The sequence below is a fragment of the Oncorhynchus mykiss genome, chromosome 11, assembly GCF_013265735.2.
Source record: "Oncorhynchus mykiss isolate Arlee chromosome 11, USDA_OmykA_1.1, whole genome shotgun sequence".
Classification (NCBI taxonomy): domain Eukaryota; kingdom Metazoa; phylum Chordata; class Actinopteri; order Salmoniformes; family Salmonidae; genus Oncorhynchus; species Oncorhynchus mykiss.
In genome coordinates, this window is record NC_048575.1 from 19,637,422 (window position 1) to 19,661,938 (window position 24,517).

The window sequence follows — 24,517 nt, forward strand, 5'->3', positions numbered from 1 at the left end:
AACCTGCCGGTCCATCTGAGCCTACGTTTTGTTTTGTTATTAAAGAAGCTCTGTTTACGTTAATTCGCTTTTGGGTCCTCATTCACGCACCGTAACAGAAGAATCCGACCAAGAATGGACCCAGCGACTTCGGATCCTCTCCACTCAGCCGTCGAGATCCAGGGAGCGATGCTAGGCAGACACAAGCAGGAATTGTCTGCTGCTCGGCATGCCGTTGAGACCCTGGCCACCCAAGTCTCCAACCTCACAGAACAGGTTCACCATCTCCGCCTCGATCCACCGGCCACTTCCAGGGCTTTCGAATCTCCGGAGCCCAGAATCAATAACCCGCCGTGTTACTCTGGGGAGCCCACTGAATGCCGCTCGTTCCTCACCCAGTGTGATATTGTGTTTTCTCTCCAGCCCAACACTTACTCCAGGAGCACTGCTCGTGTCGCCTACGTCATATCTCTCCTTACTGGACGGGCTCGTGAGTGGGGCACGGCAATCTGGGAGGCAAGGGCTGAGTGTACTAACCAGTATCAGGACTTTAAGGAGGAGATGATACGGGTTTTTGATCGATCTGTTTTTGGGGAGGAGGCTTCCAGGGCCCTGTCTTCCCTATGTCAGGGTAATCGATCCATAACAGACTACTCTATTGAGTTTCGCACTCTTGCTGCCTCCAGTGGCTGGAACGAGCCGGCTTTGCTCGCTCGTTTTCTGGAGGGTCTCCGCGCAGAGGTAAAGGATGAGATTCTCTCCCGGGAGGTTCCTTCCAGCGTGGATTCCTTGATTGAACTCGCTATTCGCATTGAGCGACGGGTTGATCTTCGTCACCGAGCTCGTGGAAAGGAGCTCGCGTTCTCCGTTGCCCCCCTCTCCGCATCACTACCATCTTCCTCTGCCGGCTCGGGTGCTGAGCCTATGCAGCTGGGAGGTATCCGCATCTCGACTAAGGAGAGGGAATGGAGAATCACCAACCGCCTCTGTCTCTATTGCGGTTCTGCTGGTCATTTTGTCACTTCATGTCCAGTAAAAGCCAGAGCTCATCAGTAAGCGGAGGGCTACTGGTGAGCGCTACTACTCCTGTCTCTCCTTCAAGATCCTGCACTACCTTGTCGGTCCATCTACGCTGGACCGGTTCGTCAGCTTCCTGCAGTGCCTTAATAGACTCTGGGGCGGAGGGCTGTTTTATGGACGAGACCTGGGCTCGGGAACATGACATTCCTCTCAGACAGTTAAGGGAGTCCACGGCCTTGTTCGCCCTGGATGGTAGTCCTCTCCCCAGGATTCAGCGTGAGACGCTACCTTTAACCCTCACTGTTTCTGGTAATCATAGCGAAACCATTTCTTTTTAAATTTTTCGTTCACCTTTTACACCTGTTGTTTTGGGCCATCCCTGGCTAGTTTGTCATAATCCTTCTATTAATTGGTCTAGTAATTCTATCCTCTCCTGGAACGTCTCTTGTCATGTGAAATGTTTAATGTCTGCTATCCCTCCTGTTTCCTCTATCTCTTCTTCACAGGAGGAGCCTGGTGATTTGACAGGGGTGCCGGAGGAATATCACGATCTGCGCACGGTGTTCAGTCGGTCCAGGGCCACCTCTCTTCCTCCACACCGGTCGTATGATTGTAGTATTGATCTCCTTCCGGGAACCACTCCCCCCCGGGGTAGACTATACTCTCTGTCGGCTCCCGAACGTAAGGCTCTCGAAGATTATTTGTCTGTAGCTCTTGCCGCCGGTACCATAGTCCCCTCCTCCTCTCCCGCCGGAGCGGGTTTTTTTTTTGTTAAGAAGAAGGACGGGTCCCTGCGCCCCTGCATAGATTATCGAGGGCTGAATGACATAACAGTGAAGAATCGTTATCCGCTTCCTCTTATGTCTTCAGCCTTCGAGATCCTGCAGGGAGCCAGGTTTTTCACTAAGTTGGACCTTCGTAACGCTTACCATCTCGTGCGCATCAGGGAGGGGGACGAGTGGAAGACGGCGTTTAACACTCCGTTAGGGCACTTTGAGTACCGGGTTCTTCCTTTCGGCCTCGCTAACGCTCCAGCTGTCTTTCAGGCATTAGTCAATGATGTCCTGAGAGACATGCTGAACATCTTTGTTTTCGTTTACCTTGACGATATCCTGATTTTTTTCACCGTCACTCCAGATTCATGTTCAGCACGTTCGACGTGTCCTCCAGCGCCTTTTAGAGAATTGTCTTTTTGTGAAGGCTGAGAAGTGCACTTTTCATGCCTCCTCCGTCACATTTCTCGGTTCTGTTATTTCCGCTGAAGGCATTAAGATGGATCCCGCTAAGGTCCAAGCTGTCATTGATTGGCCCGTCCCTAAGTCACGCGTCGAGCTGCAGCGCTTTCTCGGCTTCGCGAACTTCTATCGTCGTTTCATCCGTAATTTCGGTCAGGTGGCAGCTCCTCTCACAGCCCTTACTTCTGTCAAGACGTGCTTTAAGTGGTCCGTTTCCGCCCAGGGAGCTTTTGATCTCCTCAAGAATCGTTTTACATCCGCACCTATCCTTGTTACACCTGACGTCTCTAGACAGTTCGTTGTCGAGGTTGACGCGTCAGAGGTGGGCGTGGGAGCCATTCTTTCTCAGCGCTCCCTCTCTGACGACAAGGTCCACCCTTGCGCGTATTTTTCTCATCGCCTGTCGCCGTCGGAACGTAACTATGATGTGGGAAACCGCGAACTGCTCGCCATCCGCTTAGCCCTAGGCGAATGGCGACAGTGGTTGGAGGGGGCGACCGTTCCTTTTGTCGTTTGGACCGACCATAGGAACCTTGAGTACATCCGTTCTGCCAAACGACTTAATGCGCGTCAGGCGCGCTGGGCGCTGTTTTTCGCTCGTTTCGAGTTCGTGATTTCTTATCGTCCGGGCTCTAAGAACACCAAGCCTGATGCTTTATCTCGTCTCTTCAGTTCTTCAGTAGCCTCCACTGACCCCGAGGGGATTCTCCCTGAGGGGCGTGTTGTCGGGTTGACTGTCTGGGGAATTGAGAGGCAGGTAAAGCAAGCACTCACTCACACTCCGTCGCCGCGCGCTTGTCCTAGGAACCTTCTTTTCGTTCCCGTTCCTACTCGTCTGGCCGTTCTTCAGTGGGCTCACTCTGCCAAGTTAGCCGGCCACCCTGGCGTTCGGGGTACGCTTGCTTCCATTCGCCAGCGTTTTTGGTGGCCCACCTGGGAGCATGACACGCGTCGTTTCGTGGCTGCTTGTTCGGTCTGCGCGCAGACTAAGTCCGGTAACTCCCCTCCTGCCGGCCGTCTCAGGCCGCTTCCCATTCCCTCTCGACCGTGGTCTCACATCGCCTTAGATTTTGTCACCGGACTGCCTTCGTCAGCGGGGAAGACTGTTATTCTTACGGTTGTCGACAGGTTCTCTAAGGCGGCTCATTTTATTCCCCTTGCTAAGCTTCCTTCTGCTAAAGAGACAGCACAAATCATCATCGAGAATGTTTTCAGAATTCATGGCCTTCCGTCAGACGTCGTTTCGGACAGAGGTCCGCAATTCACGTCTCAATTTTGGAGGGAGTTTTGCCGTTTGATTGGGGCTTCCGTCAGTCTCTCTTCCGGCTTTCACCCCCAGTCTAACGGTCAAGCAGAACGGGCCAATCAGACTATTGGTCGCATCTTACGCAGTCTTTCTTTTCGCAACCCTGCGTCTTGGTCAGAACAGCTCCCCTGGGCAGAATACGCCCACAACTCGCTTCCTTCGTCTGCGACCGGGCTATCTCCTTTTCAGAGTAGCCTCGGGTACCAGCCTCCGCTGTTCTCATCTCAGTTCGCCGAGTCCAGCGTCCCCTTCGCTCAGGCTTTTGTCCAACGTTGCGAGCGCACCTGGAAGAGGGTCAGGTCTGCACTTTGCCGTTATAGGGCGCAGACTGTGAGGGCTGCTAATAAGCGTAGAACTAAGAGTCCTAGATATTGTCGCGGTCAGAGAGTTTGGCTCTCCACTCAGAACCTTCCCCTTAAGACCACTTCTCGCAAGTTGACCCCGCGGTTCATTGGTCCGTTCCGTATTTCTCAGGTCATTAATCCTGTCGCAGTTCGACTTCTTCTTCCGCGATACCTTCGTCGCGTCCACCCGGTCTTCCATGTCTCCTGTATCAAGCCCGTTCTTCGCGCCCCCGCTCGTCTCCCCCCCCCCCCCCCCCCATCCTTGTCGAGGGCGCACCCATCTACAGGGTCCGTAGGATTTTGGACATGCGTCCTCGGGGCCGTGGTCATCAGTACCTAGTAGATTGGGAGGGGTACGGTCCTGAGGAGAGGAGTTGGGTTCCCTCTCGGGACGTGCTGGACCGTGCGCTGATCGATGATTTCCTCCGTTGCCGCCAGGTTTCCTCCTCGAGTGCGCCAGGAGGCGCTCGGTGAGTGGGGGGGTACTGTCATGTACTGTCATGTTGTGTCTTGTTTCTGTCCTTTCCCTTCACCCTGTCTCCCTCTGCTGGTCGTTGTTAGGTTACCTTTTCTCCCCCTCTTTTCCCCAGCTGTGCCTTGTCTCCTCCTAACTACCTCGTCACCCCTTTTCCCACCTGTTCCCTTTTTCCCTCTGATTAGTCCTCTATATCTCTCTCTGTTTCTGCTCCTGTCTTTGTCGGATTCTTGTTTGTGTTGTTCATGCCTGAACCAGACTATCGTCATGTTTGCTGCAACCTTGTCCTGTCCTGTCGGAACCTGCCGGTCCATCTGAGCCTACGTTTTGTTTTGTTATTAAAGAAGCTCTGTTTACGTTAATTCGCTTTTGGGTCCTCATTCACGCACCGTAACAAGATGGTTAAAATTGATGGGAAGATGGATGGAGCCAAATACAGGACCATTCTGGAAGAAAACCTGATGGAGTCTGCAAAAGACCTGAGACTGGGACGGAGATTTGTCTTCCAACAAGACAATGATCCAAAACATAAAGCAAAATCTACAATGGAATGGTTCAAAAATAAACATATCCAGGTGTTAGAATGGCCAAGTCAAAGTCCAGACCTGAATCCAATCGAGAATCTGTGGAAAGAACTGAAAACTGCTGTTCACAAATGCTCTCCATCCAACCTCACTGAGCTCGAGCTGTTTTGCAAGGAGGAATGGGAAAAAATTCCAGTCTCTCGATGTGCAAAACTGATAGAGACATACCCCAAGCGACTTACAGCTGTAATCGCAGCAAAAGGTGGCGCTACAAACTATTAACTTAAGGGGGCTGAATAATTTTGCACGCCCAATTTTTCAGTTTTTGATTTGTTAAAAAAGTTTGAAATATCCAATAAATGTCGTTCCACTTCATGATTGTGTCCCACTTGTTGTTGATTCTTCACAAAAAAAATACAGTTTTATATCTTTATGTTTGAAGCCTGAAATGTGGCAAAAGGTCGCAAAGTTCAAGGGGGCCAAATACTTTCACAAGGCACTGTATGTAATAAGGCTTTGTGTTCAGTATTGTTAGTCTAGGTTCATTTGTATAGTTGGAATGTGGTTTGGTAGGCCTGCTCTTGTGGTGTTGGTGGCAGGCATAACTATTCAGGTATCCAAGGGGAAAGTCAAAACACTAATGTCACAGCACACAGTCTTTGGTTAGATATGATAGTTGGGCATAACAGTTTGATATATAATATATATATATTTATAAAATACAAAGGGGCAGATACAGAATTAGAACTGGTTTATTGTTCATTCAAAATATATTTACCATATACTTGATCCAAAAACAACTGTTGAATTGCACAAAAAGTAATTCACAACATTTTTATAACAATCATCTGTTTATAATGCACACATATGCATTTCAGGAAAACCTTCCAAGACAACCAAAATAGAAAATACTGATTTCCATGAGAATTAAAACATTCAAAGATATTTATCTTGCATATCATATAGCATGCTAGCTTAAAGCATATTGATAGGCAGCACTTGACAATGAAATGTGACCCCAGCCAAACTGAGTATGGTAGGTATACCTCTCACCGGGTACAGGACTCCACCACAACAGGGTCAGTATTCACAAGGAGTCTTAGTTTAGGAGTGCTCACCTAAGATCAGTTTTGGCTTCAGATCACAATGAATATGATCATATGTACAGGGGGGACCTGATCCTAGACCAGCACTCCTACTCTGATACACTTTGTGAATAAAGGCCATGGTTAGAACAGCTGCAGAAGTAATAAAACAGTATAGGATAGCTTTATAGCTAGAGCTCTTTGTTCATAAATACCTTTAACCTAGCATATACAGTACACTTCCCACTGATAACTAAACAAATATCAGACATGAGAAAGTCAAGTATCCAAGCAACCTGTGACATGACAAAAAAACAGAGTGCCATGCTCTTGGATATGGTGTAGAGTTCATGTGGTGCTCTTTGGATCCCAGGATAAGAGCATGACATTAACCTGTGATCTGACAGTGCTGACTTCTTTACTGTCAGCCATGGGCTTTTTATTTGATTTCATTATTTTACTCCTTTTCCGCCCCAATTTCGTGGTATTCAATTGGTAGTTACAGTCTCGTCCCATCACTGCAACTCAAGCGTCCCCTGAAACACAACCCAGCCAAGCCGACACTGCTTCTTGACACAATGCCCGCTTAACCCAGAAGCACCAATGTGTCGGAGGAAGCGCCGTACACCTGGAGACTGTGACAGCGTGCACCACCACAGGAGTCGCTAGTGCACGATGGGACAGGAACATCCCTGCATGTCAAACCCTGCCCTAACCCGGACCACGCTGGGCCAATTGTGCACCGCGTCATGGGTCCCCCGGTTGCGGACAGGTGCGACAGAGCCTGGACTCTGAGCCTTAGACCACTGCGCCACTCGGGAGGCCCAGAGCCATGCACACTTAACAAGTCTGTTTTTAGTGTGCATAAATAGGTGTGTAAATAAGTATCCTTTCTATATAAGGAGACCAAAAGGAGACAGACAGACCCACTTTAGACTATTGAGATGCATCCGATACAGTATTTCTTCTCACAGTTCAGTCTCCTTCTCACCGCCATCACCTGCTAGGTAGTATTCATCATCTGTGGTTGTGTCAGAGTCCATGTCAGAGCCTGAGTCGGACTCCTCGAAGACTGCCAGGTTGGAGACGTAGCCCCTGGAGGGTAGGCGCCCCCTAGGGGACAGGCTGTCCTGTGATGCCCTGCTGTCTGTGGGGGAGGGCGAGGCAGAGGAGGAGGAGCTGGGAGGGCGAGATATGCGTCTGGAGGCTGGGGACCAGGGAGGGGACGGAGGGGGGGTTGGAGGACCCTCTGTATCCCACAGGGAGGGAGAGGTCTCGAGGCTGCCATGGTTCCACATGCGGCCAGTGGTGGTAGAGGTTGGAGATGGGGCGGTGACGTCTGAACTCCAGGATACATTTCTGGGTAGGGATTTGGATCTAGCCTTGTGTGGATTTATAAAATTAGCTTTGATTGTTTTGCGCTCATTTCTGGATGTCCTGTCACTAAAGACAGACCAGTCATTTACAGCTTGGCTGTCACCTGTGGTTTTGTGGCCAGTGGTTGTGTGTGTGTCCCACCTTGGTATTGTCCAATCACCTTTGACCCTACAGTCATCCCAAGTCATGACCTCTTCTCCAAAGGTCAGAGCAGGGTAAGTGAGGTCACTGACACTGCTGACCCTAGGGCCTGAGGAGATGCGTCCAGGACCCGAAGGTCGGCTGGAGAGCACAGAAGTCACAGAGAAGGAACGCCCAGCCTCAAGACCGTATTTGAGATCAGCACAGGAGGAGAAGGATGCCAGACGTCCCTCACTGCCACGCTGATCACCGGAACCGAACTCCCTGTCCCCTGGCTCACAGAGAGAGGTGGTCTTCTTCCTCTGAGGAATCCTGGGAATGTGGAACACGTTATCGTTCTCAGAGTCCTTCTGGTTGAAGTGGAAGACAGAGAAAGTGTTTCTGGTGCTGCCTGAGGAGGTTCTGTAGGCAGGGAGGGTTGCAGAGCGGCTGGGGTCCCAGGGTTGACGCATAACGGAGCTGAAGTCTCTCTGAGGAGGTTGCTTTCTGGCTCTACTGATCCTCTCCTCTTTATAAGCTTCAAACTGCCGCCTTGTTGGGCTGATCTCGCTACTAGAAGGTTGGTGTTTGGGTTTAGTGATCCTTTCGTCCTTGTAAGCCTCAAATTGAGGAAGATCCATAACACAAGGCTGGTCTCTGTTTCTAGCCTCTTTATGGTCTTTAAAACCCTCAAACTGTGAGTGTTCACGTCTAACATTTTCCTTCGTCATATCTGACGTGTGCTCACTGCCAGCCCAGAAAGAGTTTGAAGGTTTGTGAACGCCATCATTCTCCCTCCATTTTTCCTCCTCTTCTCGATTGCTAGAACCACTACTCTCAGTGACATCACTAATGTCACTGGCTCCATTGACAGGAGGAGGCTGGGGTGTTCTCTTCGTCCTCTCGTCATCGAGACGTTTGACTCTGAAGGTCTGCCGGAGTCGACTCAGCACCAGGTCTATTTTGTTACTTTCCTTCTGCTCCTTCTCTGACTCTTTCTTTGGTTTCTCAGACTGAGGCATCGCTGGGTTTCTAGGGATATTGGCAGCAGGCGTACCAACAACATTGTCTCTCTTACCTCTCAGTGAGAATAAGCCTTTCTTTGGGCTCTGGGTTTGTAATGGAGCCGCTGCACCCTTAGGGAAACTCTCGCTTTTACACACAACCTTCTCAGTGTCTAATGCTCCACTGTCATTGGAGCTTTGGTATGATTGACAGCTGGGACTTCCAATCACCTGGCTGTGTTGTGAAGGTAGACGGCAGAGTTCATTGGACTTTATCCCTGTGACGACTCGTGTGTCTGGTGTGCGTCGAGGAAAACAGGGCTGTGCAGGCCTAATACTGTCCAATATGGCAGAGGAATCAACTTTAGAAATCCTGTACACAAGTGTCTCAACATTTTCTTGACTGGTCTGTTTGGAGTTGTTGTTGACACAATCAATTTCCAAGGCAACAATCTTTGAACTGTCCTGTGACCTAGCCCTGTGATGGCCGTAGAAGGGGTAGTGTTGGGGTGAGAGAAGGGGTTGGTGTGATGTTGTGTGTGTGACCTCACCCTGTGTTGGGCGTGAAGACTTGAGTGTGGAATAGGGCGGGGAGCTAAATCGTGGCTTGGAAAAGCTCCCAAAATCTGGAAGAGAGAGAGGGGCAGCGGTCTTCCTCTGTGGTCCTATTACGGTCGAATCGGTTCCTGTGTTTTTGACTGTGACGTTCGAAGTGTGGTTGCTAACATGCTCTGAGAGAGCTTGCCCTCCCTCCTTCACCAATGTATCAGATATTATGGATAAGTTATGCATCGAGGTTCCCCTCCAAACTTGTAGTTTGGTGGTCCTGGGGGTTGGGGGAGACAAAGGTGACGTAGCCCAGGTTGGGCTGCCCGATCTCAGGGAGGAGAAGATGGCGGGACCCCCTACACTACGGAGGGGTCTGGTTGGGGACAGAGGTCTCTGAGGTGAATGAGACTGTGACAGCCTTAGTTGTGACTCCTGCCACGCTCTATGTGCTGTTACCCTCCCTTCCACTTGGGGCTGGTGTTTCTTAGGGGAGAGGTCTAGGCTGCCTATGAACGTCCTTTCCACCAGAGGGGACGAGCTGGGTGGGGAGAGGGGCAGGGTGGAGGGGGCCTGGGTGGTGGGGATACTCAGGGATATGGGGGTATAGCTGTCTGGGGACAACGGTCGGGTGTAGCGGGTCGGGATACTGGGGACGTAGCCGGTTTTAATTAGGAGTGGTTGGGGAGTTGTGGTAGGCGTGTAAGCAGTTTTAGGGGACTGCAGTTGGGATGTGGGGGTGTGGGTGTTACTCACTATGGGAATCTGGCTTCTGACGACTGGGGGTGGAGATTTTGGGCTGTTTTGGGGGTCTTGTCTCATAGAGCTGGTGGTATTGAGTGAGCGGGAACTATAGAGGGGTCTGTGGCTACTGAGGGATGTGGAGGCGATACTGGTTTGTAAGGAGAGCTGTCTGGAAGAGGGGTTCGGGGAATGGGACAAATAAAGGGTTCTATGACTACTGAGGGAGGATGGAGTGTCACTGGTTTCAGAGCTGGTTGGAGTCTTGGGGCTAAATACGGTCAGAGGAGTGTAGATGGTGTCATAACTACATGGCCTACTGTAGCGATCAGGCTTGCTGGACTTTATTGGGCTACTCAAAGTGCTCGAGCTAGCTGGGCTACTGGTGTTAGACCTGAAGGAGATATTGGACAAACAATAGGGCTTTTGTGATTGTCGGTCATTCGAGTTAAGGGAATTCTGAGTTTTGAGTATTCTATAGGAATCCCGGTCTGGGATTTCTTGAGCATAAGTCCTTTTAAGGGTGCTCTGAGGTGTGTGTTTGCCAGTGAGGGTATTGCTGTTTAGGTTGGTATTGTTGGGGGTGACTAAATTATTGTTGTTATTGATGCTGATTTGGGGATTGACATCAGTGTTATCATTGGTGCTAGAGGGGCCCATGTTATTATTGTTGGAAGTGCTTGAGAGGCTGAATGTGTTGTTGTTGTTGTTGATAGTGGTGGTGGTAGTGGGACTGAGGGGGGAACTGGGATTAGACACACTGTCCTCCAGAGTAATGTGCTTTCTCCAGCTAGTAGATCTCAGGGTGGTTCCTCTGGGAAGAGACTGGCTCCCATGAAAATCCAGATGGTCATATTGGGACGGTGGAGAGGAAGGTAGATGAGTATCACTGATGGGAACCGTGGTTCCATCTGGTCTCTCTGAGGGGGAAAGTCTCTCTAGACCACTAAACAGAAGAGTCTGCTTACTGGGGAAGGTTGGGTTGGGATACGCCCTGGAAGTCTGGGGAAGTTTGGTAAAGGGTGTGCCCTCTGTGTCTTTGTAATTGGGCGGGGTTGAAAATAGTTGTGTCCTGTGTGTATTTGCTTCTCTGTGATTGGAAGTTGGTAAGGGGAGGTGCCTTGACCTCTCTATTGTCCTGTAAGTGGGATCAGCTGAATAGGGGAGGAACTTGGACCTCTCTCTGGCTCCATCATTGGATGAGGTTAGGGAAAGGTGTGCCCTAATTGTCTCTGATGCTTTGTAATTGGTTGTGGTTGGAGAGAGGTGTGGACTTGAAGTCTCTCCATCTCTGTCATTGGTTAGAGATGAGATATTTGTCTCTGAGTGGATAGAGCTCGCAATAGTGTTGAGCCTTCTCAGAGAGAAAAGAAGGCTACTGGTTGTTGGTTTGGAACTCAGCAATGATGTCTGGGCTCCTTGACGACTTGCCTGTAACATTCCCTTGTGTACATGCAGGTCGGGAGAGAGGGGAGAGCTGGGAGTAACAGGGGAAACAGCTCCCCCCTCTCCGCCTCTGTTGGCCAGCCTCCCCCAACTCACATCCAGAGAGACAGGCTTAGAAACTGGGGCCTTTGTTGGGTTGTCCAGTTTGAGGCTGGGGGTGCTTCCCTCATACCAGCCCCCCACTGTGCTTCTGCTGCTACCCAGTGTTGAAGCCCTCTCATGGACTTGTGATCCAAGGGTCAACCCCCTCTCCCCAACACGTTGGTTCTGGGTCTCCAGAAACTGTTGTTGTCGTCGTTGTCCTACAGAGTCTGTCTCGAGAGGGACTTGCGGCTTCAAAAGCACACCCCCCTCGCTCACTTCCTGTCCGTTACCTTGGGTTTCCTGTTCAGACTCACTGGTTGCCGTGCCAAACACACCAATGTCCGTACCGGCCCCGCCCCGCTTGTTCCTGCGTATTCTCCCACTCCACTGTGGGGCGAGAACAGACACCAGCGTGGAGGACAACATGGCTGTCTTGGAATCCTCTTCCTCTTTAAAAGGAAGCGATGTCACTTCCTCTTCCTCTGAAGGGCAATTGGCTGGTACAAAATAATATGATGGTGAGACTTCTCTTTTCACCTGTCGAGAAAGTTCAAATCAGATTATATTGTTATCAACAATTAGATACATATCTGTTAAGCTTTAACCTCACAGCCAAAGGTTTTATATGAAAAAGAGAATCTATGATTGAACGATTTTGCTTTTAGTCCAAAAGTTATGCAATGTCAGAAATGTCAAATCCATCAAACTGCAGCATGTAATGGTTTTCATATGTCAACACTGTGGCTTGTCACTCCACACCTCCCAAAGCTATGTAGGATGAGTGGTAGAGTATTTGTGTGTGACAACACATTTAATCTGACATGGAAATCCAGATAGTGTACTTATTGAAACTGGAGCAGTACAGGAGTCATGTTCCCATGGAAATGTTATTCAAATAATTAGTCTGGACAAACAGGTTATTTCAAGTACATGACATTTCCACAGAAACACTATTTATCTCCTCCCCACACTGGCATTCATGTTGGTTCTTTTCAGATTACACAATGTTCAAACTGACATTGATCATGTGCCAACGATTTAATTTAAGCGTTCATAATATGGCCTCAATGGCGCTGTTAATATAGCAAATGCCATTTGCAGTCATGACAATTGATGTTGGCTAATGGCAACACAGTAATGACACAAACTGGTGACATTAACTGTAATGACTGTTAATAACATGTCTGTTGTGTTATTAAGTAAAGTGTCATTAATAATGTTGCCACTAAATGGTAATGCTTTATATTTACCTGTGCTTGAGCTATAGGTGTGTCCCTTACAGGTCCCTGAGAACTGGAGCAGCAGGGAAATGTAGAGAAAAACATTAATACAGAATTACAATGAATGTTAATGGTTATACAGTGCATTCAGAAATGAATCAGACCCTTTGACTTTTTCCAAATGTTGTTACGTTACAGCCTTATTCTCAAATTGATTCATTTAGATTGAGGAAACAATTTACACACAATACCCCATAATGACAAAGTGAAAACAGTTTTGAAATTTAAGCAAATTTATTACAAATAAAAAAAAGATACCTTATTTACATATGTATTCAGACCCGTTGCTATGAGACTCAAAATTGACCTCATGTGCATCCTGTTTCCATTGATCATCCTTGAGATGTTTCTACAACTTGATTGGAGTCCACCTGTGGTAAATTAAATTGATTGGACATGATTTGGAAAGGCACACACCTGTCTATAAAAAAGGTCCCACAGTTGACAGTGCATTTCAGAGCAAAAACCAAGCAGTGAGGTCGAAGGAATTGTCCGTAAAGCTCTGAGACAGGATTGTGTCGAGGCACAGATCTGGGGAAGGGTACCAAAACATGTCTGCATCATCGAAAGTCCCAAACAACAGTGGCCTCCATCATTCTTAAATGGAAGAAGTTCGGAACCACCAAGATTCATCCTACAGCTGGCCACCCGGCCATACTGAGCAATCGGGGGAAAAGGGCCTTGGACAGAGCTTTAGAGTTCCTCTGTGGAGATGGGAGAACCTTCCGGAAGGGGAACCATCTCTGCAGCACTCCACCAATCAGGCCTTTATGGTAGAGTGGCCAGACAGAAGCCACTCCTCAGTAAAAGGCACATGACAGCCTGCTTGGAGTTTGCCAAAAGGCACCTAAAGGACTCAGCCCATGAAAAACAAGATTTTCTGGTCTGATGAAACCAAGATTGAACTCTTTGGCTTGAATGCCAAGCGTCACGTCTGGAGGAAGCCTGGCATCCTCCCTACGGTGAAGCATGGTGGTGCCATCATCATGCTGTGGGTATGTTTTTCAGCTGAAGGGACTGGGAGACTAGTTAGGATCGAGGGAAAGATGTAAAGTACAAAGAGCAAAGTACAGAGAGATCCTTGATGAAGTTCTGAGCACTCTGGAGCAGGTTCTCAGACTGGGGACAACGTTCACCTTCCAACAGACAACGACCCTAAGCACACAGACAAGACAACACAGGAGTGGCCCAGCCAAAGTCCTTAAGTGGTGCAGCCAGAGCTCGGACTTGAACCCGTTTGAATGCCTGAGGTAGAGTACCTCATGATAAGCTGATGACCACACTATCTACCAAGAGAGTTTTCATCTATATTTTTCGTAGCTGTCTTTTACCACCACAAACCGATGCTGGCACTAAGACCGCACTCAACGAGCTGTATAAGGCAATAAGCAAACAAGAAATTGCTCATCCAGAAGCGGCTTTTCCTAGTGGTCAGGGACTTTAATGCAGGCAAATTGAAATAATTTTTACCTCATTTCTACCAGCATGTCACACGTGCTGGTAGAAATTAGCGTCCCTTAGTGTCCCGCTTTCAAGGAGCGGGACACTAAGACGGACGCTTATAAGAAATCATGCTATGCCCTCAGACAAACCATCAAACAGGCAAAGCTTCAATACAGGACTAAGATTGAATTGAATCTTACTACACTGGCTCTGATGTTCATCGGGTGTGGCAGGGCTTGCAAACTATTACGGACTACAATGGGAAACCCAGCCGCAAGCTGCCCAGTGACGTGAGCCTACCAGACAAGATAAATGCCTTTTATGCTTGCATCGAGGCAAGCAACACTGAAGCATGCATGAGAGCACCAGCTGTTCCGGACGACTGTGTGATCCCGCTCTCCGTAGCCAATGTGAGCAAGACCTTTAAACAGGTCAACATTCACAAGGCCGCGGGGCCAGACTGATTACAAGGACGTGCACTCAGAGCATGTGCGGACCAACTGGCAAGTGTCTTCACTGACATTTTTCAACCTCTCCCTGACTGAGTCTAATACCTACGTTTAAAGCAGACCACCATAGTCCCTGTGCCCAAGAAAGCGAAGGTAACCTGCCTAAATGACTACTGCCCCGTAGCACTCATGTCGGTAGCCATGAAGTGCTTTGAAAGGCTGGTCATGGCTAACAGCAACAGCATCCTCCAGACCACCTTAGACCGACTCCAATTCACATAACGCTCCAACAGATCCATAGATGATGCAATCTCAATCCCACTCCACACTGCCCTTTCTCACCTGGACAAAAGGAGAACCTATGTGAGAATGCTGTTCATTGACTACAGCTCAGCGTTCAACACCATAGTGCCCACAAAGCTCATCACTAAGCTAAGGACCCTGGGACTAAACACCACCTCCTCTGCAACTGGATCCTAGACTTCCTGACAGGCCGGCCCCAGGTGGTAAGGGTAGGCAACAACACATCTGCCACGCTGATTCTCAACACGGGAGCCCCTCGGGGGGGGCGTGCTTAGTCCCCTCCTGTACTCCCTGTTCACCCACAATTGCATGGCCATGCACGACTCAAACACTATCATTAAGTTTGCTAATGACAACAGTGGTAGGACTGATCACCAACAACGATGAGACAGCCTATAATGAGGTGGTCAGAGACCTGGCAGTGTGGTGCCAGGGCAACTACCTCTCCCTCAAAGTGAGCAAGACACAGGAGATGAACGTGGACTAGTGCGTACGGCCCAGTACATCACTGGGGCGAAGTTTCCTGCCATCCAGGACCTATATACTAGGTGGTATCAGAGGAAGGCCCCAAAAATGGTTAACGGCTCCAGTCACCCAAGTCATAGACCATTCACTCTGCTACCGCACAATAAGCTGTACCGGAGCACCATGCCTAAGTCCAAAAGGCTCCTGAACAGCTTCTGCCGAACAGTTAATCAAATGGCCACCCGGACTATTTGGGTGGCCATTTGTTTATTATCTATGCATTATCACTTAACCCCTAACTACATGTACAAACTACCTCAATTAACCTGTACCCCACACATTAACTCGGTACTGGTAGCCCCTGTACATAGCCTCTGTATTGTTATTTTATTATGTTACTTTTATTCAATTTTTTTTACTTTATTTAGTAAATATTTCCTTAGCTCAATTTCTTGAACTTCATTGTTGGTTAAGAGCTTGTAAGTAAGCATTTCACGGTAAGGCCTGTTGTATTCGGAGCATGTGACAAAATTGGATTTGATCTCCGGAGAGACCTGAAAATAGCTGAGCAGCGACGCTTCCCATCCAACCTAACAGTGCTTGATCTGCAGAGAAGAATACCCAAGAAGACTCAAGGCTATAATTGCTGCCAAAGGTGATTCAACAAAGTATTAAGTAAAAGGGTCTGAATACTTATGTAAATTTGATGTGTTTTTAATTTGAATAAATTTGCAAAATAAAATATAAAAAATAACCAATTTCTGCTTTGTAATTATGGGGTATTGCGGGTAGATTGATGAGGGGCAAAAAGCGATTGAATCCAGTTTAGAATAAGGCTGTAACATAACAAAATGTGGAAAAAGCCAAGGGGTCTGAATACTTTCCGAATGCACTGTATACCATAATACATAAGACACACAAGCATGCAGACACACCTCCTGGGTGTTAATGTTTTTGTAAAGATTATACGTTTTTCATTCACACTGATCCACAGGATCAACTACATTCCATCTTCTCTCTTGACCTCCATTGCTCATTCTCTCCTTCTTGTCTATCCTCCAGCTCTCCCTTTTTTCATGATTTATGTTTACCTGGGCTCATAGCCGCGGGAAGTAGGGGTGTAACAGCATTGTGGGAGTTATGGGCATATTTATGTTAGATTGTTATCACGTCGCTGTCTGTATTGGTGTTTTAGCTGGTATATCAGTCAGCAGGGCGTGTGAGTGTTGAGCAATGGGAGCAGATCCAACAATATGCCCATAACCCCTTCAAATCTGAATTCTAAATATATTTTAATTAAAAAAATATTGAATATTTAAAACATTTTCACAAAAGTAGCGCACTGGGCCTTTACTAGTATTAGCAGACTGATATAGATGCCTGTAGCATGAGCAAAACAAAAAGTTGTATAATTAAGAAGAGTCTTTTGCTAGATTCAATACTTGGGAATGTAAGAGTTGTTGCTCTGTCCCTTTCTCTGTGATGTCATTCTAAAGGAAACCAGAAACAACTCAATCCTGTCCTCAAATGTTTACATCAAAAAGCTGCAAAGTTATGGGCAAAGACACAAAACATCCACTCCAAATCAAATATTTTTCTTGATCAAATAACATGGAAAACAACCACTTTTTGTGCAGTATTAATTTACCATCGTTACAAACCACATAATGTACATTACTGTATTGTACACAAGCTGGTCATCTAGGATTGTAACTAGACTTTCCATCACCATGAAGAAAAATAATGTACAGTAGAGTAATTGAGGACATTGAGACATCAAGTGGTTTTTGATGATGTGGCTGACTTGGTAGAGCATGGAGCTTGCAATGCTAGGGTTGTGGGTTTGATTCCCACGGGGGACCAGTACGAAAAACTATGAAAATGTATGCACTCCCTACTGTAAGTTGCTCTGGGTAAGAGTGTCTACTGAAAAGGAATGAATAGACCATTTCAGTTCACATAGAAATAAGTTGCATTTGCAAAGTATTTCAAGAAACTGAAAACATATCAAGCAACTATTTTTATATTCCAACAGTATTAATCAGATTAACTGTTTGGTGCAGATAATTATCAGACTCAGAAGTTACAAATGCTGGTAAACACTCAACTACAAATACATTTAGTTAGTAAACTGGGCCTTTACTAGTCCTGTTTTAGCAGACCACATATAGACATCTTCAGCAGAGGCAATGTTTTTCATTCTGCGTGGAAAACGCCACAGCAGCACCCCCACCCCCACCCCAGACTACTTCCAGTGGTGTTGCCTGGGCTATGTTAGCAATAGGGGAACTATTAACTGAATGCCGTAACATCACACTTGTAATAAAGACATCACACACAAACACAGGGCCACAGTGCTACTATAGAAGCTGATGTTGAGAGGTGTGTAGCCTCAGTCTAAAGGGCTGACATGGATAGGTGACAATACAGCCAGGTAAAGGTCGTCTGTTACTAAGGGACAGTGTGACTCGTACTGATAAGAGTTGCATTCATCTCTGACACATATTACACATGCGCGCACAGAATCACACACACACACACACACACACACACACACACACACACACACACACACACACACACACACACACACACACACACACACACACACACACACACACACACACACACCTAAGAAATCAATCTGAAGTATTTCCTCAGTACAGCAGTCCAAGGAACTAATTAACCTCGGTTAAACCTGTTTACATTCATATTGATTTATGGAGCCGTGTTGGTGCAATTCTGTCTGTACACATACATAGATGGTAAAAGAAGGATAGTGTCTAAGAGAAGGGCAATAAAAAAATGCAAAATCCCATAACTAAGGCAATAAACTCTAGCTTTAAAAGTGCTCTGTCTCACCTGTGTAGACAGTGTTCCCTCTGAGCTGTGGACTCTAGTTTTTCCAGGTCGTAGTTCTTGCTGTGTTGAGAGGAGAGTCTGAAGGAAAAGGAGGATGTGAACCAGGTCTGGTTGGGGTTCCTGTTCAGAACTGCAGGTCGGCCGTGACTGTCCTCCCTGGTCCCCAAAGTTAGCTCTGGTCACAAACATCCCATATGGTATTAGAGTAGAGTTTATAACTAGACCTGTGATAGGTACTAATTTAACAGTCCATGTGGATCTACAGCAGACAGGTAAATCACTGAACACTGCTGTAAGTACCCTCAGTTGTGTCCCCTTTCGTGCTGAGCGATTAGTGCTTTTTGGGGTCGGTTCGTTTCGTTTTGATTATAAAAAAATAAATAACACTTTTAGATTTTTTGTATATATTTTTTAAACATGAAATGTATTATGAAATAATGACTTTATAAAGCCAAAAGTAGTGAACATTCAATTGCCAAAACATGAACTTATTCCATTGTCTCTGTCTGGTCCACATTGACATCAATAGACATCAATAGAAAAAGAGGAAATTACTATGAAATAATAAATATTTCAGTTGTGTCTATTACTTAGCTTTTATTTGATGACTATTATCTTTCATTCCTTAAAGTCATCTCATCAGTAGCAGTCAGCCAGCCAGGCCATCTAACGTTATGTGCTCCACATACGGTACTGTCTGTAGTCATCCTATTTAGCTAGCCTGTCTAAGTATACTGCAGTGGTCTGACAAAATCATTTTTACTAGTTCTTCAAAGTAGATAAGGTATACTTCCGCAAACGGTCTCTGTACCCCTTGTCGTTATGAACATTGCTCTCTTATGCGGTCTGTGTATATTTAAGCTAATGTAGCAGGCGTAAAAGTGTATCCGTCCAGAGATCTGTATACAATGACGAGATGCTCATGTCTATTCCCTAACAATGGGAGTCGTTGTTCCAAAGGCAGTCGACAAGCTTAGGTTCAAAATAAGCCCATAGAAACGCATTGGGCTTATTTTGGACCGATTTCGGCGCTTCGCCTCTTCCTCTCTGATCTGTCTCTGTCATTTTATATAATTACCATGTTTCTGCACTTACGTAGGTTGAGTTTACTTAATAAAAACTACAACTCCCTTCAGCCTACATAGTTCTTGACTTAATTTCTCAAATCTCTCGTGTATGATTTGATTTCTCTGGGCTCACAAAAAAAATAATAATAATGGAATTTGAGTAATTGAACCGATAATTGCGCAGCACTAGTCACCTGTGTCTATAAGGTGTGCGAGTTGTCTCACCTGTCTGTTCTATCCCCCCACTGTTGGCACTGAGTGGTGTCTGAGTCCACTGGTCAGTTTCCACTTCGTTTCCATGATGATTCTTCTCCTGGGACCACCTCACATCCTGGGGTCTCCTGGGGAACAACACACCTAAGTATCCATGGAAATCAGACCAGGTATGACCAGAACCTAAGTCCAATAATATGGAACTAAACTATAAAGACAAGGTCCAATCGGTCATAGGCAATAGCAGCAGGTGAGTGACTGTGATTCTAACACTCACATTATCTGTCTATCAGCCTTACCTGACATATAAAATCATTTGATTTATTTTAGAATGATCCGCTCCCGTCACTCAACACGCCCAGGCAGCCACACACTGCTGACTGATATACCAGCTAAAACACCAATACAGACAGAGACCTGATAACAATCTAACATAAATATGCCCATAATGTTATAGAGCAACTATCTGACACATCTATCTGATGATCTCCGTCTCTGCACAGACTAATCACAACCAGTCAGTATAATCCCACTAAAGTGCTGATTATTCACCCTGATTCTAAACACAATCTGGTCACTGGGAAAGATACCAAAGTAATCAGAGAGTACTATACCTCAGGGAGATGCAGTGATTACCATCTCGACTACACTGTCTTGTCCTGTTCTGGGCTGGCTGGCAGCTACCAGCATGGGCCAAGTTCAAATCAACTGTGACTACAGTTTAAAGCCTCTAGCTGTCTTCGGCATGGAAGTCACACGAGGATTCTCTGTCTCAGTCTGCCTCTTTGTTTGTCTGTCTGTCTGTCTGACTGTCTCTCAATCTGTCCATCTTCTGTTTCTTTCATTTTCTTTCTCCCTCCCAATACAGAGGCATGGCCCTCTGCTGTGGGTGAAATAAGCCATTACACAAGCTGCTACGCCTTTCCTTTAGAAAATACTTGTTGGCTGTAAGGCTTACTAAGCTCTGCATCATAACAGGACAACGTGGCAGGACATGCTATAAGTAGAGCTCTCCCGTGGCAATCATTCCTTTAACTAGAGATGAATGCCAAATTCAACAGACTGCAGGGCAGATTCAGTCAATGTTTGTACCCTTTCTTTCTCCCACAGACCATGAGCGCATTGATGTCAACAAGGATAAATGGGTGAACATGCTCTATTCACAGAAACACCACTGTTGTTGGTTGTTGCCAGCGTTGGCCTAAATCTTTCCAAACTATGATCAAACTAAAATGGAATGCTTACAGCACTGAGCACCTCAAGCCAAAGCAAACATCTATCCTAAAGGAAAGCTTCACATCCGTTCTGAGTAAATAAAATAGTTGGTCAAACCACTCTGCTCTCCACAGCAGCATGCATGTGCTTCAAGGCTTATTTTCTTCAAAACGTCTAACATGCCCAGCACGACATGCAAGATAATGTCTAAGTGAAAGGTCATAGTCCTGTCATAAGATGTTCAAAATGATTTGCATAAATCAACCTTTCTGTAAGCTTATTGTGAAGACATATAATGGCTGTCCATTTTGATCTTCACAGATGTACACTGAGTGCACAAACATTAGGAACACCTGGTCTTTCCATGACATCGATCGACCAGATGAAAGCTATGATCCCTTATTGATGTCACTTGTTAAGTGTAGATGAAGGGGAAGAGACAGGTTAAAGAAGGATTTAAGCCTTCAAGGGGATTTTGCTTTACAATAGGTCAAGGGTGAAACTGTGGTGTAGATACTTGTGGGGACGAATAGTAGACGGGGGTCTGACATCTTATTACAGATTTCATGCAATTCTACACATTACTTTTTATGGCTCTCTTGAGGCATAAGTGGAAGGATAAGTGGAAGTTGTTATTGCTATTTCCTCAGAGGATGATCTGGAAACACAAATAAATGACTGAATTGAACTGTTCTCAATATTGGGGGGAGGGTGCGTGGACAATGACATGTCCCCCCCATCCCTGTGTCAATTTCACCTAGGTTAGCCTATGACCTCACAGCAAACATGGGTAATGTCACAACCATCTGCCAGTCCCACCCCAACTGAATACTTGCACAGTAAAGGCAATGCTTTATAGCACAGATTTGTTTACCTTTTGTAGAGGGATTGATATGGGATTAAGAAAGTTGATTTAATTGGCAAAGGAACAATCCTGAACATGCATGGAGGCCTATGGTTCCACACAAATGCCAGCACAACTATGTTTCCTAGGTGACGTTTAAAGTAACTGTCTAGTGAAAATCTCACTTTTAAAAGTTACTCTTAACTCATACCCAGATAATGTTGTTGAATAGTCCTATATTCGTATTTTTTGGCCAAAACAAAAAACCCACCTCAAACAGACTGTTTCAAAAATGCTTGCTATTTTATGTTGGCTCATTAAATAAAGGTGAAATTGACTGAGCTGGCAAATCAGCAGTCTAGTCGCATAGATACACAGCGAGACATGGCTTAACGTTACCATGCCCCCAGTAGGGTACAGCCGTAGGGTCCTCCCGTTACTCCTATGTTAAATTACTCACTTTACTCATAACCCGACATTTTTTGCATTCTACAAACATTTTGGATATGCTTGGTTGGTCATTTTTAACATTCTTCCATGCCGTCTTAAATCAACAAACTACATCATACCTATAAACACTGACTCTACACGTAAAAATGTTAGCATGAACAGATGTACATTCCATGCGATGGTCATTCACGATTATCAGCCAAAGAGCTGATTCCAATAGACTTTCTTCAGTTACTTAATGTTAGCGAACTAACCCTGCTTTTATAGTTAACGTGAATAAATCTGGTTGCGTACTGTTTTGTTTGAACAATAGTAGGAGAAAAGACCACCCAAATAAGTTTCATCAACTGCTCAAGGACCAGTTCTAACTAGCTATGTATATTGCCTGTGTAAACCTGAAGATTCCACCAAGTAGGTGTAGATATTGCCAAAGGCTACTTTGGGCCATTTGGTAGGGTTGTCTGCACAGCTCGTCTTCGGTAAGTTGAAAGAACATATAGGCAAGGGAACAATAAAACGTTTCTATATACCTAGACCGTTCAAGGGCAGGCAAAGACTGGAAGTCTTGGGGGGAAATTATTTCACTCATATTTTAAACAATTATAAATTATATTTCATACTTTAAAATGTCAGGGAGCATGCATGTGTGAGCTGACTGTTACATAAAACACCTCGAAAGTTCGTATATTGCGTAAAATAATACAAGTTCAAACGCAAGTGGGCCTAGGCTGAACAAGAAGGCTAGAAGAGAAAACCCCCAAAATTGTAAAACCAAACATGTCCAAATTATATCGAATGATATCAGCCAACTGACCTTAAATTGCTGCAAATGTATGGACTTCACAATTCCGTAGACTATCATTTGCAAAGAAGCAATTACAACTAAGTTTTAAATTAATCAAGACATTTACTCTGTCTTGTTCGTCCTCTTCCAGTTTCCGTCTCTCTGGACAGGAACCTTTGGCGCCTCTGTCTCTTCCTCTCTCTCCTTCTCCCCACCTAGAAATCTGAGATCTACCTTCGCCGCGTCATGTGTTGACATTATCAGTCTACCGGCTCGCGTTTGGTTACCCCCTGGTTAACCTATTGAGGCGGGAGGGAGGCTTAAAACACCCCCGGTGAAAAGGCAGAAAGGAATTGAAGTACATCGTACATCTCCATTCCTGAGGCTGATCCGCAATTACTGGCACTCTCCACGTGATATGGGTTTCCTCTCTCCCGCCTCTCTCCCTTGGGTGTGACCCAATGTCACCTTTGTGCATGCGAACTGGAACGGACAGGTGCGGAGAACAAGTTTCGCTTTCTGAAAACAACAGACCGTTAGGGAATCGATTAGATAAGGTTACTACCGAGATAAGGTGAGGGTCATTTCCTTGCTGAATGTACGCATACTTCTAAACAAACCGACATTCAGTAAGAATTTGCGTTTGGCCTTAGAGGCAATAAAAAAACATCGAGCTCTAAGCGTGTTCCTAAAGTAGACGAGTCTAACTTCTACACTTGCGGATTTGAATGACTTAGTATTTAAATAGGTTACAGTCTGGCGCTGAGTAAATAATAGGTCATCTGGAATGAATTTCACATTTAGAACAGGAGACATAAGGCCGCCGCTCGCTCTGAATTTAATTCAATTCAAACGGCTTTATTGGCAGGGGAAACATGTTTACACTTCCAAAGTAGGTTAATTAATAGAAAATAGATACCTCTCACGCTCTGTAATGTGACTGAATATACACTAGAGGACGCAGCCACACTGGGCTGATTCGATGAGGCTTTTGCATTTTTACATCTTGCACACGGATTTTTATCCGTTTTTCTCCAGTTAAGAAATCAGTATTCATCAGGATGTGTGTGGCTGTGCCTCTGCTGTTGTTCAGGATGACTCTGGAGATTGATGATGCGAGGAGGATAATTATTTTTTGTGTCGAATCGTTGGAAGCCATTAATTATCCCCTTATTAACCCCCAATGAGAAATACACACACACGGGTACAGACAGGTAGACACAATTACATTTTTTGACACCCAGTCTCCACATGCTCCTACACCACAAATGCATATAATCCAAGTCACTATACTAAACATCAATGTTAATCAATGATTGAGGCAAAAATGAAGAGATGGAGAGTTAGACAGAAATAAAGACATTATAGTTCTGTTGTGGTTGATGACACAAACGTATTTGGAATGAAGAGGTGGTGTTGTGTGTGTGAGTGAGGTGTGGTTGTCAGACTGAGACAGCTAGGCTTTACATACTTCATAAGCCTCTTGTCACCTGAACCATAAATTGCCGTTCAGGCCTTTACAAATACATTATCTCCACGAGGGATTCAAACGGAGCCAATTCATAACCTAGAATTGATTTTTAAAAGTGGTCACATTGAGGGAGAGCCATTCAGGGCACGTCTTGTAGTTAACATAATTGAGTTTTATATGGTCTCCCAAAAAAAGTAATCACAAAGGATAATCAGGGAGGGGACAATCACTCTGGGGCTTAATTTGTTAGTAAACAGGCTGAGACAGATTCAGGCTCTGGATAATCACTCAATTTCTTCTTTGTTTATTGTCAGGATCGCATAGTGCTCTGCAGGGTTGGAGTTGGGCGGGGGCACACTTATAACAAGCCAGGACACGTCAATAA

At 46.0% G+C, this 24,517-nt stretch overlaps 1 protein-coding gene across 2 annotated transcripts; it reads right to left on the reverse strand.

The window, feature by feature from the left end:
* Window positions 1–5,619: 5,619 nt before the first annotated feature.
* Window positions 5,620–23,088, reverse strand: zmp:0000000991 (mucin-17). 2 transcript variants are annotated; one of them, XM_021620440.2, is made up of 5 exons: window positions 22,789–23,088; window positions 19,381–19,496; window positions 18,089–18,263; window positions 12,537–12,579; window positions 5,620–11,823 (listed from the first exon to the last, which is right to left on the reverse strand). In XM_021620440.2, the coding sequence occupies exons 1-5, from the start codon at window positions 22,917–22,919 to the stop codon at window positions 6,937–6,939; spliced, it is 5,352 nt and encodes a 1,783-aa protein (XP_021476115.2). In that variant the 5' UTR covers window positions 22,920–23,088; the 3' UTR covers window positions 5,620–6,936. The 2 variants fall into 2 exon arrangements, with proteins under 2 accessions (XP_021476115.2, XP_021476117.2); XM_021620442.2 differs by lacking the exons at window positions 18,089–18,263; window positions 19,381–19,496; window positions 22,789–23,088 and adding an exon at window positions 12,825–12,883.
* Between the last annotated feature and the right edge of the window lie 1,429 nt (window positions 23,089–24,517).